This window comes from Hemiscyllium ocellatum, chromosome 35, assembly GCF_020745735.1.
Source record: "Hemiscyllium ocellatum isolate sHemOce1 chromosome 35, sHemOce1.pat.X.cur, whole genome shotgun sequence".
In the NCBI taxonomy this organism is placed as follows: domain Eukaryota; kingdom Metazoa; phylum Chordata; class Chondrichthyes; order Orectolobiformes; family Hemiscylliidae; genus Hemiscyllium; species Hemiscyllium ocellatum.
The window spans coordinates 14,979,341-14,995,057 of NC_083435.1; the positions used below are offsets into that span (position 1 = coordinate 14,979,341).

The 15,717-nt window shown below is 43.6% G+C and overlaps 1 protein-coding gene across 4 annotated transcripts in view; it reads left to right on the plus strand.

The window, feature by feature from the left end:
* The window catches only part of LOC132832710 (neurogenic locus notch homolog protein 1-like), a 173,168-nt gene that overhangs the window by 3,366 nt on the left and 154,085 nt on the right, over positions 1 to 15,717 (plus strand). Inside the window, exon 1 of one of the 4 annotated variants that reach the window (XM_060850810.1) lies at positions 5,170 to 5,224. The exons of 2 other annotated variants lie outside the window; for them this stretch is intronic. Coding sequence is in view for 1 of the 2 variants with exons in the window: in XM_060850808.1 (XP_060706791.1) it covers positions 5,176 to 5,224 (49 nt within the window). In the remaining variant the exon portion in view is untranslated. Of the gene's footprint in view, positions 1 to 5,169; positions 5,225 to 15,717 lie in introns of those variants that run through there. One more of the 4 variants, XM_060850808.1, reaches the window with a different exon arrangement.

Below are 15,717 nucleotides of genomic sequence, written 5' to 3' on the forward strand. Positions count from 1 at the left end.
ACACATTCTCACACACACACACCCACACACATTCTCTCTCTCACACACATTCTCTCACACACACACATTCTCAAACACACACACACATTCTCTCACATACACACACATTCTCACACACACACACCCACACACACACACATACATTCTCACACACACATTCTCTCTCACACACACACATTCTCACACAAACACACATACACATAATCCCTCTCACACACACACATTCTCACACGCACACACACACTGTCACACACACACACACATTCTCACACACACACATACACACGTAGAGGCACACAGAGACAGAAATACGCTGACAAGACGAGAAGGAAACAAAGGGACACATTCACAGAAACACTCGGGTACACACTGACCCACAGATATGAGGGATTGTACATTAGACAGAGAGAAACCCACAGGTACACCGAGGGACAGACACAGGTACACTGAGGGACAGGCACAGGTACACCGAGGGACAGACACAGGTACACCGAGGGACAGACACAGTTACACGGAGGGACAGACACAGGTACACCGAGGGACAGACACAGGGACACCGAGGGACAGACACAGGTACACCGAGGGACAGACACAGGTACACGGAGGGACAGACACAGGTACACCGAGGGACAGACACAGGTACATGGAGGGACAGACACAGGTACACCGAGGGACAGACACAGGTACACCAAGGGACAGACACAGGTACACGGAGGGACAGACACAGGTACACCGAGGGACAGACACAGGGACACCGAGGGACATACACTGGTACACCGAGGGACACAGAGTTACACAGACACACACGTCCACACAGCTGTAGGAAATGGACATGCACTAACATCCACAAAAACAAACACAGATAAGAATCGAAACCACAGCTACAAGAAACTCCGTACCCAGACGATGTCGTTTCACAAAAGATTATGTTAGTTTCAGAAGCTGCGCAGTGGTCAGTCTCACAGGGACTGGACAGTGGTCAGTCTCACAGGGCTGAGCAGTGGTCAGTTTCAGAGACTCCAGCAGTGGTCAGTTTCTGGGTGACTGGGCAGTGGTCAGTTTCTGGGACTCTGAGGAGTTGTCAGTTTACAGGAACTGGCAGTGGTCAGTTTCAGGGTCTGTGTGGTGATCAGTTTCAGGGTCTGTGTGGTGGTCAGTTTCAGGGTCTGAACAGTGGTCATTTTCAGGGTCTGTGTGCTGGTCAGTTTCAGGGTCTGTGTGGTGGTCAGTTTCAGGGTCTGAACAGTGGTCAGTTTCAGGGTCTGTGTGCTGGTCAGTTTCAGGGTCTGTGTGGTGGTCAGTTTCAGGGTGACTGGACAGTGGTCAGTTTCAGGGTCTGAGCAGTGGTCAGCTACAGGGTCTGTGTGGTGGTCCGTTTCAGGGTCTGTGCGGTGGTCAGTTACAGGGTCTGTGTGGTGGTCAGTTTCAGGGTCTGTGCGGTGGTCAGTTTCAGGGTCTGTGTGGTGGTCAGTTTCAGGGTCTGTGCGGTGGTCAGTTACAGGGTCTGTGTGGTGGTCAGTTACAGGGTCTGTGTGGTGGTCAGTTTGACAGGGAGACTGACGTGGCAGTGATATGAATCAATATTATTTATACATGTGCAATAGCAGCCAGTGGATGGGGGTACCGCGTGTGAAAGTGTACCCACGCTCAGGCCGAACCCACTGGGCTACCCCATGGCACGAGTTAATCGGAGAAGAGGTGTTAGATTTATTGTAAGGTTAGCCGGGGAATCTTAAAGGGGGATGCTGACATTTCAAGGCAGCTACAACCAATGTGGAGCGGCCTATCCCTTTCTACTTCAGGCTGAAACTGGGTCAGGCAAGTCGCTGGTGTTATTTTCAGCTCTGGACAAATTCTGTTGTAGTTGAGTGTGATGACGCTGCGTGCTGTGTCAGTTCTGCGGGTTATTTACTGACCAGTTGGGAACTGGAAAGGAGAATGAGTGACAAGGACGTTGATGGAAACGAGGAGGGAGAAGGTCCTTCTCATGTTCATCAGGGGATGATAAACACTGCAAGATGCTACTATCGCTATTATCATTTTTATTCACCCGTGGGATGTGGGCAATGCTGGTTGGGCCCTGCATTTATCACCCGTCCCTAGTTGCCCCCCCCTTGAGAAGGTGGGGGGGGGGTGAGCTGCCTTCTTGAACCCACCTGCTGTGGGAGGGGGAATTCCAGGATATATTTCCAAGTCAGGAAGGTGAGTGGCTGGGAGGGGAAACCTGCAGATGGGGTGATGTTCCCATGTATCCCGTGTCCTTCTAGATGGAAATGTTGGAGGTTTGCTGTCTGAGGATGTTTGGTGAATTACTGCAGTGTATGTTGTAGATGGTACACACTGCTGCGACTGAGCGTCTTTGGGTGGGGGGAGGGAGGGGACGTTTGTGGAAGTGGCGCCAATTGAGCGGGGGGGCTGGTTTCTCCTGTCGAGCTTCTTGAGTGTTGTTAGAGCTGCCCCCCCATCCAGGGCAAGTAGGGGAGTGTTTCCATCACCCTCCTGACCTGTGCCTTACGGTCAGCCTCTGGATGGTCAGGAGGTGAGTTACTCCTCGTCTCGGATCTGCCGTTACGTTTCTGTGGCTGGTCCAATTTGATTTCCTGTCAGTGGCCACCCCCCAGGGTGTTGATGGTGAGGGATTCAGTGATGGTCGCACCATTGGACGTCAGGGGCAGGGTGGTTAGGTTGTCTCTTATTGGAGATGGGCGTAGCCTGGCATTTGAAAAGTGTCAGCCCAGGGCCTGGAAATTGTCCAGACCTTGCTGCATTTGGGCACGGACTGGTTCCGTATCTGAGGAGTCACGGATGTTTCTGGACACTGTGCGATCATTGGCGACCATTCCCACGTCTGACCTGAGATTGGAGGGAAGGTCATTGATGAGCTTCGGACTCTACCCTGAGGAGATCCTGCAGAGATGCCCTGGAGCTGAGACGACTGACCTCCGACACCTTCCTGTGTGTCCAGTGTGACTCCAATCGCTGGACAGTTCCCCCCCATTGACTCCAGCGTTGCACGGGCTCCATGATGCCATGCTTGGTTGAATGTGGTCTTGATGTCAAGGGCTGTCTCTCTCCCCCATCCCCTTCTGGAGCTCAGCTCTTTTGTCCATGTTCGAACCAAGGCTATGATGAGGTCAGGAGCTGAGTGACCCTGGTGGAACCCAAGCTGGGCGTCACTGAGCAGGTCATTGCTGAGTAGGTGCTGCTGGATAGCAACTGTTGGTGACCCCTTCCATCCCCTTACTAATGAACGAGAGGAGATTAATGGGGCAGTAACTGGCCAGGGGGAAGTGAGGATTGCAGTTCCTGGAGATCAGTGTAGCATTGGAAAAGCACAGCAGGTCAGGGGACATCCAAGGAGCTGGAGAGTCAACGCTCCCGTGGTGTAGACCATGGCACGGTGGGGTGATGTGGTACTCTCTGTCTGATCCCGTGGTGTAGACCATGGCACGGTGGGGTGATGTGGTACCCTCTGTCTGATCCCGTGGTGTAGACCATGGCACGGTGGGGTGATGTGGTACCCTCTGTCTGATCCCGTGGTGTAGACCATGGCACGGTGGGGTGATGTGGTACCCTCTGTCTGATCCCGTGGTGTAGACCATGGCACGGTGGGGTGATGTGGTACCCTCTGTCTGATCCCGTGGTGTAGACCATGGCACGGTGGGGTGATGTGGTACCCTCTGTCTGATCCCCTGGTGTAGACCATGGCACGGTGGGGTGATGTGGTACCCTCTGTCTGATCCCGTGGTGTAGACCATGGCACGGTGGGGTGATGTGGTACCCTCTGTCTGATCCCGTGGTGTAGACCATGGCACGGTGGGGTGATGTGGTACTCTCTGTCTGATCCCGTGGTGTAGACCATGGCACGGTGGGGTGATGTGGTACCCTCTGTCTGATCCCGTGGTGTAGACCATGGCACGGTGGGGTGATGTGGTACCCTCTGTCTGATCCCGTGGTGTAGACCATGGCACGGTGGGGTGATGTGGTACTCTCTGTCTGATCCCGTGGTGTAGACCATGGCACGGTGGGGTGATGTGGTACCCTCTGTCTGATCCCGTGGTGTAGACCATGGCACGGTGGGGTGATGTGGTACCCTCTGTCTGATCCCGTGGTGTAGACCATGGCACGGTGGGGTGATGTGGTACCCTCTGTCTGATCCCGTGGTGTAGACCATGGCACGGTGGGGTGATGTGGTACCCTCTGTCTGATCCCCTGGTGTAGACCATGGCACGGTGGGGTGATGTGGTACCCTCTGTCTGATCCCGTGGTGTAGACCATGGCACGGTGGGGTGATGTGGTACCCTCTGTCTGATCCCGTGGTGTAGACCATGGCACGGTGGGGTGATGTGGTACCCTCTGTCTGATCCCGTGGTGTAGACCATGGCACGGTGGGGTGATGTGGTACTCTCTGTCTGATCCCGTGGTGTAGACCATGGCACAGTGGGGTGATGTGGTACTCTCTGTCTGATCCTGTGGTGTAGACCATGGCACGGTGGGGTGATGTGGTACTCTCTGTCTGATCCCGTGGTGTAGACCATGGCACGGTGGGGTGATGTGGTACCCTCTGTCTGATCCCGTGGTGTAGACCATGGCACTGTGGGGTGATGTGGTACCCTCTGTCTGATCCCGTGGTGTAGACCATGGCACGGTGGGGTGATGTGGTACTCTCTGTCTGATCCCGTGGTGTAGACCATGGCACGGTGGGGTGATGTGGTACCCTCTGTCTGATCCCGTGGTGTAGACCATGGCACGGTGGGGTGATGTGGTACTCTCTGTCTGATCCCGTGGTGGCCCCCATCATCTGCTCAGCCACCAGCGTCATCCTGCTCCGAGCTCTCAGGGAGGTTGTATATCTCACTGTTCTATGATGTATTTAGCTAGGACCTCAGTTGGGGTGCCCTGACCTCCAGGTGAACCCCAAGTGATCTCAGGGCATGGTGAACACTGAGGTGAAGTCCAGCATAGTCTGGGGTCAAGGCTCTGCCTGGACTGGTAGCTCGGTGGACTGGGTCATAAGATCGTTTTTTTCTGAACATTTTATTTTCTCCGTTCTATGGTTCATCCCTAAATTCTACAATGCTGGGCTGTTCGCTATCTCTCCTCTTCCAAGGTCTATCACTGAATAAGTTATCCCCAGGGACCTTTGTAGATTGGCGACCCTGGATAAACATATGGATGATAATGGAATCGTTTCGGTTCAATGGCCCTTATATTGGTATGACAGGTCAGTGCGACATCGAGGGCCGAAGGGCCTGTACTGCGCTGGAATTGTTCCATGTTGTATGCTCTGTGTTCTGTGTTCTACATTTTATTTTCTCTCTTCTATGTGCTGTGATCTATGTTCTGTGTTCTATGCGTTGTTTTCTATGTTCTGTGTTCTATGTTCAGTGTTCTATGATCTATGTTCTATGTTCTGTGTTCTATGTTCATTGTTCTATGATCTATGTTCTATGTTCTATGTTCTGTTTTCTATGTTCTGTGTTCAATGTTCTGTGTTCTATGTTTGATGGTCCATGTTCAGTGTTCTGTGTCCTATGTTCTGTGTTTATGTTCTGTGTCCTGTGTTCTATATTCTATGTTCTGTGTTCTGTGCTCTGTTTTCTATGTTCTGTGTTCAATGTTCTGTGTCCTATGTTCTGTGTTCTGTGTTCTATGTTCCATGTTCTATGTTTTGTTTTCTATATTCTATGTCCTGTGTTCTATGTTCCATGTTCTGTGTTCCATAATCTATGTTCTGTTGTCTATGTTCTATGTTGAATGTTCTATGTTTTGTTTTCGATATTCTGTGTTCTATGTTCTGTGTTCTCTGTATGTTCTGCATTCTATGTTTTGTGTTTGTGTTCTATGTTTTGTGTTCTAGCATCTATGTCCAGTGATCTATGTTCTATGTTCTATGTTATGTGTCCAGTGTTCTATGTTCTATGTTGCGTGTTCTATGTTCTATGTTCTGTGTTCTGTGTCCTGTGTTCTATGTTCTATGTTGTGTGTTCTGTGTCCTGTGTTCTATGTTCTATGTCGTGTGTTCTATGTTCTATGTTCTGCGTTGTGTCCTGTGTTCTATGTTCTGTGTTCTATATTCTATGTTTTGTTTTCTATATTCTATGTCCTGTGTTCTGTGCTCTGTGTTCTATGTTACGTGTTCCATGATCTATGTTCTGTTGCTTATGTTCTATGTTCTGTGTTCTATGTTCCATGTTCTATGTTTTGTTTTCGATATTCTTTGTTCTATGTCCTGTGTTCTATGTTCTGTGTTCTATGTTCTATATTCCATGTTCTGTGTTTTGTGTTCTATGTCTATGTTGTGTGTTCTATGTTCTATGTTCTGTGTCCAGTGTTCTATGTTCTATGTCACGTGTTCTATGTTCTATGTTCTGTGTTCTGTGTCCTGTGTCCGGTGTTCTATGTTCTATGTCGTGTGTTCTATGTTCTATGTTCTGTGTTCTGTGTCCTGTGTTCTATGTTCTATGTCATGTGTTCTATGTTCTATGTTATGTGTTCTGTGTCCTGTGTTCTATGTTCTATGTCACGTGTTCTATGTTCTATGTTCTGTGTTCTGTGTCCTGTGTCCGGTGTTCTATGTTCTATGTCGTGTGTTCTATGTTCTATGTTCTGTGTTCTGTGTCCTGTGTTCTATGTTCTATGTCGTGTGTTCTATGTTCTATGTTCTATGTTATGTGTTCTGTGTCCAGTGTTCTATGTTCTATGTCGTGTGTTCTATGTTCTGTGTTCTGTGTTCTGTGTCCTGTGTTCTATGTTCTATGTTCTGTGTTCTGTGTTCTGTGCTCTGTGTTCTATGTTATGTGTTCCATGATCTATGTTCTGTGATCTATGTTCTGTTGCCTATGTTCTATGATCTGTGTTCTATGTTCCATGTTCTATATTTTGTTTTCGATATTCTTTGTTCTATGTCCTGTGTTCTATGTTCTGTGTTCTATGTTCTGTGTTCTCTGATCTATGTTCTGTGTTCTATGTTCTATATTCCATGTTCTATGTTTTGTGTTCTATGATCGATGTTCTGTGTTCTATGTTCTATGCTCTGTGTTCAATGTTTTGTTTTATATATTCTATGCCCTATGTTCTATTTCTGTGTTCTGCGTTCTGTGTTCTATGTTCTGTGTTCCACGTTCTATGTTATATGTTCTGTGTTCTATGTTCTGTATTCTGTGTTCTATGATCTATGTTCTGTGTTCTGTGTCCTGTGTTCTGTGTTCTGTGTTTTATGTTCTGTGCTCAGTATTCTGTGTTCTATGTTCTGTAATCTATATTCTATGTTCTATGTTATTTGTTTTGTGTTCTATGATCTATGTTCTGTATTCTGTGTTCTGTGTTCTGGGTTTTATGCACTGTGTCCTGTGACCTGTATTCTATTTCTGTGTTCTGTATTTTGTGTTCTATGTTCTGTGTTCTGTGTTCTATGTTCTGTATTCTGTGTTCTATGTTCTGTGTTCTGTATTCTGTGTTCTACGTTCTGTGTTCTGTGTCATGTGTTCTGTGTTCTATATTCTGTATTCTATGTTCTGTGTTCTGTGTCATGTGTTCTTTGTTCTGTGTTCTGTGTCATGTGTTCTGTGTTCTGTATTCTGTATTCTATGTTCTGTGTTCTGTGTCATGTGTTCTTTATTCTGTGTTCTATGTTCTGAGTTCTGTATTCTGTATTCTGTGTTCTATGTTCTGTATTCTGTGTTCTATGTTCTGTGTTCTATATTCTATGTTATATGTTTTGTGTTCTATGATCTATGTTCTGTGTTCTATGTTCTGTGTTCTATGTTCTGTGTTCTGTGTCCTGTGTTCTGTGTTTTATGTTCTGTGCTCAGTATTCTGTGTTCTATGTTCTGTAATCTATATTCTATGTTATTTGTTTTGTGTTCTATGATCTATGTCCTGTATTCTGTGTTCTGTGTTCTGGGTTCTATGCACTGTGTCCTGTGACCTGTATTCTATTTCTGTGTTCTGTATTCTGTGTTCTATGTTCTGTGTTCTATGTTCTGTATTCTGTGTTCTATGTTCTGTGTTCTATGTTCTGTGTTCTATGTTCTGTGTTCTGTGTTCTATGTTCTGTGTTCTATGTTCTGTGTTCTATGTTCTGTATTCTGTGTTCTATGTTCTGTGTTCTATGTTCACTGTTCCGTGTTCCATGTCCTGTGTTCTGTGTCCTGTGTTCCGTGTTCCGTGTTCTGTGTCCTGTGTTCTGTGTTCTATGTTCTGTGTCCTGTGTTCTATGTCCTGTGTTCCGTGTTCCGTGTCCTGTGTCCTGTGTTCTATGTTCTGTGTTCTGTGTCCTGTGTTCTGTTTTCTGTGTTCTATGTTCCATGTTCCGTGTTCTGTGTCCTGTGTTCTGTGTCCTGTGTTCCGTGTTCCGTGCCCTGTGTTCTGTGTTCTGTGTCCTGTGTTCCGTGTTCCGTGCCCTGTGTTCTGTGTTCTATGTTCTGTGTCCTGTTTTCTGTGTCCTGTGTTCTGTGTCCAGTGTTCTATGTTCTATGTCGTGTGTTCTATGTTCTGTGTTCTGTGTTCTGTGTCCTGTGTTCTATGTTCTATGTTCTGTGTTCTGTGTTCTGTGCTCTGTGTTCTATGTTATGTGTTCCATGATCTATGTTCTGTGATCTATGTTCTGTTGCCTATGTTCTATGATCTGTGTTCTATGTTCCATGTTCTATATTTTGTTTTCGATATTCTTTGTTCTATGTCCTGTGTTCTATGTTCTGTGTTCTCTGTTCTATGTTCTGTGTTCTCTGATCTATGTTCTGTGTTCTATGTTCTATATTCCATGTTCTATGTTTTGTGTTCTATGATCGATGTTCTGTGTTCTATGTTCTATGCTCTGTGTTCAATGTTTTGTTTTATATATTCTATGCCCTATGTTCTATTTCTGTGTTCTGCGTTCTGTGTTCTATGTTCTGTGTTCCACGTTCTATGTTATATGTTCTGTGTTCTATGTTCTGTATTCTGTGTTCTATGATCTATGTTCTGTGTTCTATGTTCTGTGTTCTATGTTCTGTGTTCTGTGTCCTGTGTTCTGTGTTCTGTGTTCTGTGTTTTATGTTCTGTGCTCAGTATTCTGTGTTCTATGTTCTGTAATCTATATTCTATGTTCTATGTTATTTGTTTTGTGTTCTATGATCTATGTTCTGTATTCTGTGTTCTGTGTTCTGGGTTTTATGCACTGTGTCCTGTGACCTGTATTCTATTTCTGTGTTCTGTATTTTGTGTTCTATGTTCTGTGTTCTGTGTTCTATGTTCTGTGTTCTGTGTTCTATGTTCTGTATTCTGTGTTCTATGTTCTGTGTTCTGTATTCTGTGTTCTACGTTCTGTGTTCTGTGTCATGTGTTCTGTGTTCTGTATTCTGTATTCTATGTTCTGTGTTCTGTGTCATGTGTTCTTTGTTCTGTGTTCTGTGTCATGTGTTCTGTGTTCTGTATTCTGTATTCTATGTTCTGTGTTCTGTGTCATGTGTTCTTTATTCTGTGTTCTATGTTCTGAGTTCTGTATTCTGTATTCTGTGTTCTATGTTCTGTATTCTGTGTTCTATGTTCTGTGTTCTATATTCTATGTTATATGTTTTGTGTTCTATGATCTATGTTCTGTGTTCTATGTCCTGTGTTCTGTGTCCTGTGTTCTGTGTTTTATGTTCTGTGCTCAGTATTCTGTGTTCTATGTTCTGTAATCTATATTCTATGTTATTTGTTTTGTGTTCTATGATCTATGTCCTGTATTCTGTGTTCTGTGTTCTGGGTTCTATGCACTGTGTCCTGTGACCTGTATTCTATTTCTGTGTTCTGTATTCTGTGTTCTATGTTCTGTGTTCTATGTTCTGTATTCTGTGTTCTATGTTCTGTGTTCTATGTTCTGTGTTCTATGTTCTGTGTTCTGTGTTCTATGTTCTGTGTTCTATGTTCTGTATTCTGTGTTCTATGTTCTGTGTTCTATGTTCACTGTTCCGTGTTCCATGTCCTGTGTTCTGTGTCCTGTGTTCTGTGTTCTGTGTCCTGTGTTCTGTGTTCTATGTTCTGTGTCCTGTGTTCTGTGTCCTGTGTTCTATGTTCTGTGTTCTGTATTCTGTGTTCTATGATTTGTGTTCTGTGTCCTGTGTTCTGTGTCTTGTATTCTGTGTTCTGTGTTCTGTGTCCTGTATTCTGTGTTCTGTGTCCTGTATTCTGTGTTCTATGTTCTGTGTCCTGTATTCTGTGTTCTGTGTCCTGTATTCTGTGTTCTGTGTCCTGTATTCTGTGTTCTATGTTCTGTGTCCTGTATTCTGTGTTCTGTGTCCTGTATTCTGTGTTCTATGTTCTGTGTTCTGTGTTCTGTGTCCTGTGTTCTATGTTCTATGTTCTGTGTTCTGTGTTCTGTGCTCTGTGTTCTATGTTATGTGTTCCATGATCTATGTTCTGTGATCTATGTTCTGTTGCCTATGTTCTATGTTCTGTGTTCTATGTTCCATGTTCTATATTTTGTTTTCGATATTCTTTGTTCTATGTCCTATGTTCTATGTTCTGCGTTCTCTGTTCTATGTTCTGTGTTCTCTGATCTATGTTCTGTGTTCTATGTTCTATATTCCATGTTCTATGTTTTGTGTTCTATGATCGATGTTCTGTGTTCTATGTTCTATGCTCTGTGTTCAATGTTTTGTTTTATATATTCTATGCCCTATGTTCTATTTCTGTGTTCTGTGTTCCACGTTCTATGTTATATGTTCTGTGTTCTATGTTCTGTATTCTGTGTTCTATGATCTATGTTCTGTGTTCTATGTTCTGTGTTCTATGTTCTGTGTTCTGTGTCCTGTGTTCTGTGTTTTATGTTCTGTGCTCAGTATTCTGTGTTCTATGTTCTGTAATCTATATTCTATGTTCTATGTTATTTGTTTTGTGTTCTATGATCTATGTTCTGTATTCTGTGTTCTGGGTTTTATGCACTGTGTCCTGTGACCTGTATTCTATTTCTGTGTTCTGTATTTTGTGTTCTATGTTCTGTGTTCTGTGTTCTATGTTCTGTATTCTGTGTTCTATGTTCTGTGTTCTGTATTCTGTGTTCTACGTTCTGTGTTCTGTGTCATGTGTTCTGTGTTCTGTATTCTGTATTCTATGTTCTGTGTTCTGTGTCATGTGTTCTTTGTTCTGTGTTCTGTGTCATGTGTTCTGTGTTCTGTATTCTGTATTCTATGTTCTGTGTTCTGTGTCATGTGTTCTTTATTCTGTGTTCTATGTTCTGAGTTCTGTATTCTGTATTCTGTGTTCTATGTTCTGTATTCTGTGTTCTATGTTCTGTGTTCTATATTCTATGTTATATGTTTTGTGTTCTATGATCTATGTTCTGTGTTCTATGTTCTGTGTTCTATGTCCTGTGTTCTGTGTCCTGTGTTCTGTGTTTTATGTTCTGTGCTCAGTATTCTGTGTTCTATGTTCTGTAATCTATATTCTATGTTATTTGTTTTGTGTTCTATGATCTATGTCCTGTATTCTGTGTTCTGTGTTCTGGGTTCTATGCACTGTGTCCTGTGACCTGTATTCTATTTCTGTGTTCTGTATTCTGTGTTCTATGTTCTGTGTTCTATGTTCTGTATTCTGTGTTCTATGTTCTGTGTTCTATGTTCTGTGTTCTATGTTCTGTATTCTGTGTTCAATGTTCTGTGTTCTATGTTCACTGTTCCGTGTTCCATGTCCTGTGTTCTGTGTCCTGTGTTCCGTGTTCTGTGTCCTGTGTTCTGTGTTCTATGTTCTGTGTCCTGTGTTCTGTGTCCTGTGTTCTATGTTCTGTGTTCTGTATTCTGTGTTCTGTGTCCTGTGTTCTATGTTCTGTGTTCTGTATTCTGTGTTCTATGATTTGTGTTCTGTGTCCTGTGTTCTGTGTCTTGTATTCTGTGTTCTGTGTTCTGTGTCCTGTATTCTGTGTTCTGTGTTCTGTGTCCTGTATTCTGTGTTCTGTGTCCTGTATTCTGTGTTCTATGTTCTGTGTCCTGTATTCTGTGTTCTGTGTCCTGTATTCTGTGTTCTATGTTCTGTATTCTGTGTTCTATGTTCTGTGTTCTATATTCTATGTTATATGTTTTGTGTTCTATGATCTATGTTCTGTGTTCTATGTTCTGTGTTCTATGTTCTGTGTTCTGTGTCCTGTGTTCTGTGTTTTATGTTCTGTGCTCAGTATTCTGTGTTCTATGTTCTGTGTTCTGTATTCTGTGTTCTACGTTCTGTGTTCTGTGTCATGTGTTCTGTATTCTGTATTCTATGTTCTGTGTTCTGTGTCATGTGTTCTTTGTTCTGTGTTCTGTGTTCTGTATTCTGTATTCTATGTTCTGTGTCATGTGTTCTTTATTCTGTGTTCTATGTTCTGAGTTCTGTATTCTGTATTCTGTGTTCTATGTTCTGTATTCTGTGTTCTATGTTCTGTGTTCTATATTCTATGTTATATGTTTTGTGTTCTATGATCTATGTTCTGTGTTCTATGTTCTGTGTTCTATGTTCTGTGTTCTGTGTCCTGTGTTCTGTGTTTTATGTTCTGTGCTCAGTATTCTGTGTTCTATGTTCTGTAATCTATATTCTATGTTATTTGTTTTGTGTTCTATGATCTATGTCCTGTATTCTGTGTTCTGTGTTCTGGGTTCTATGCACTGTGTCCTGTGACCTGTATTCTATTTCTGTGTTCTGTATTCTGTGTTCTATGTTCTGTGTTCTATGTTCTGTGTTCTATGTTCTGTGTTCTGTGTCCTGTGTTCTGTGTCCTGTGTTCTGTGTTTTATGTTCTGTGCTCAGTATTCTGTGTTCTATGTTCTGTAATCTATATTCTATGTTATTTGTTTTGTGTTCTATGATCTATGTCCTGTATTCTGTGTTCTGTGTTCTGGGTTCTATGCACTGTGTCCTGTGACCTGTATTCTATTTCTGTGTTCTGTATTCTGTGTTCTATGTTCTGTGTTCTGTGTTCTATGTTCTGTGTTCTATGTTCTGTATTCTGTGTTCTATGTTCTGTGTTCTATGTTCACTGTTCCGTGTTCCATGTCCTGTGTTCTGTGTCCTGTGTTCCGTGTTCCGTGTTCTGTGTCCTGTGTTCTATGTTCTGTGTCCTGTGTTCTGTGTCCTGTGTTCTATGTTCTGTGTTCTGTATTCTGTGTTCTGTGTCCTGTGTTCTGTGTCTTGTATTCTGTGTTCTGTGTCCTGTATTCTGTGTTCTGTGTTCTGTGTCCTGTATTCTGTGTCCTGTATTCTGTGTTCTATGTCCTGTATTCTGTGTTCTATGTTCTGTGTCCTGTATTCTGTGTTCTGTGTCCTGTATTCTGTGTTCTGTGTCCTGTATTCTGTGTTCTGTGTCCTGTGTTCTGTATTCTGTGTTCTATTTTCTGTGTTCTCTGTTCTGTATTCTGTGTTTTATGTTCTGTGTCATGTGTTCTGTGTTCTGTGTCCTGTGTTCTATGTTCTGTGTTCTGTGTCCTGTGTTCTGTTTTCTGTGTTCTATGTTCCATGTTCTGTGTTCCGTGTCCTGTGTTCCGTGTCCTGTGTTCTGTGTTCTATGTTCTGTGTTCTGTGTCCTGTGTTCTGTTTTCTGTGTTTAGATTAGATTACTTACAGTGTGGAAACAGGCCCTTCGGCCCAACAAGTCCACACCGACGCACAACCCACCCATACATTTATCCATTACCTAACACTACGGGCAATTTAGCATGGCCAATTCACCTGACCCGCACATTTTTGGACTGTGGGAGGAAACCGGAGGAAACCCACGCAGACACGGGGAGAATGTGCAAACTCCACACAGTCAGTTGCCTGAGTTGGGAATTGAACCCGGGTCTCTGGTGCTGTGAGGCAGTAGTGCTAACCACTATGCCACCGTGCCGCCCATATAGAACACAGAACATAGAACATAGAACACAGAATACAGCACACAGGACACAGAACACAGAACATAGAACACCGAATACAGAACACAGAATACAGGACACAGAACATAGAACATAGAACACAGAATATGTGTTCTATGTTCCATGTTCCGTGTTCTGTGTCCTGTGTTCTGTGTCCTGTGTTCCGTGTTCCGTGCCCTGTGTTCTGTGTTCTGTGTCCTGTGTTCCGTGTTCCGTGCCCTGTGTTCTGTGTTCTATGTTCTGTGTCCTGTTTTCTGTGTCCTGTGTTCTGTGTCCTGTGTTCTATGTTCTGTGTTCTGTGTCACGTGCTCTTTATTCTGTGTTCTATGTTCTGTGTTCTGTGTTCTATGATTTGTGTTCTGTGTCCTGTGTTCTGTGTCTTGTATTCTGTGTTCTATGTCCTGTGTTCAGTGTTCTTTTTTCTGTGTTCTATGTTCCATGTTCTATGTTCTATGTTCTGTGTTCTGTGCTCTATGTTTTGTACCCTGTGTTCTATGTTCTGTGTCCTGTGTACTATGTTCTGTGTTCTATGTTCTGTGTTCTGTATTCTGTATTCTGTATTCTGTGTTCTATGTTCCATGTTCTGTATTCTGTATTATATGTTCTGTGTCATGTGTTCTATGTTCTGTGTTCTGTGTTCTGTATTCTGTGTTCTGTGTTCCATGTTCTGTATTCTGTGTTATATGTTCTGTGTCCTATGTTCTATGTCCTGTGATCTGTGTTCTGTGTTCTGCATTCTGTGTTATATGTTCTTTGTTCTGTGATCTGTGTTCTGGGTCCTGTGTTCTGTCTCCTTTTTTCTATGTTCTGTATTCTGTGTCCTGTGTTCTGTATTCTGTGTTCTATGTTCTATGTTCTGTGTCCTGTATTCTGTGTTCTGTATTCGGTGTTCTATGTTCTGTGTTCTGTGTCCTGTGTGCTGTATTCTGTGTTCTATGTTCTATGTTCTGTGTTCTATATTCTGTGTTCTGTGTCCTGTGTTCTGTGATTCTATGTTATATGTTCTATGTCCTGTGTTCTATGTTATATGTTCTATGTTCTGTGATCTGTTCCCTGTGTTCTATGTTCTGTGATCTATGTTCTATGTTCTGTGTCCTGTGTTCTATGTTCTATGTCCTGTGTCCTGTGTTCTATGTTCTATGGTCTGCATTCTATGTTCTGTGCCCTGTATTCTATGTTCTGTGTTCCATGTTCTATGTCCTGTGTTCTGTGTTCCATGTTCTGTATTCTGTGTTATATGTTCTGTGTCCTATGTTCTATGTTCTGTGATCTGTGTTCTGTGTTCTGTATTCTGTGTTATATGTTTTGATGTTCTGTGATCTGTGTTCTGTGTCCTGTGTTCTGTGTTCTGTATTCTGTGTTCTATGTTCTGTGTCCTGTGTTCTGTGATTCTATGTTATATGTTCTATGTCCTGTGTTCTATGTTATATGTTCTATGTTCTGTGATCTGTTCCCTGTGTTCTATGTTCTGTGATCTATGTTCTATGTCCTGTGTCCTGTGTTCTATGTCCTGTGTCCTGAGTTCTATGTTCTGTATTCTATGTTCTGTGTTCTATGATCTATGTTCTGTGTTCTGTGTCCTGTGCCCTGTGATAGTAAGGAGTGCGGATGTCGGAAGCCAGAGTGAATGGAAGTGAAGCTGGAAAAGCACAACATGTCAGTTTTTGTCCAAGGAACGGGAAAGTCAACGTTTCGAGCTGAAACCCAAATGTCCTGCTGGGATTTTCCAGCTTTACATCTATTGTTGGTGACCTGTCTGTCTTGTCACTGAATTCAGTACGTGTGAGAATAAAGCCAGGGCTAGTTTGTGTCTCCCAGACACAGTGTTAGTTCCCACCTCTTTACTACCCGAGTTAGGCCTCCCCTATATGCC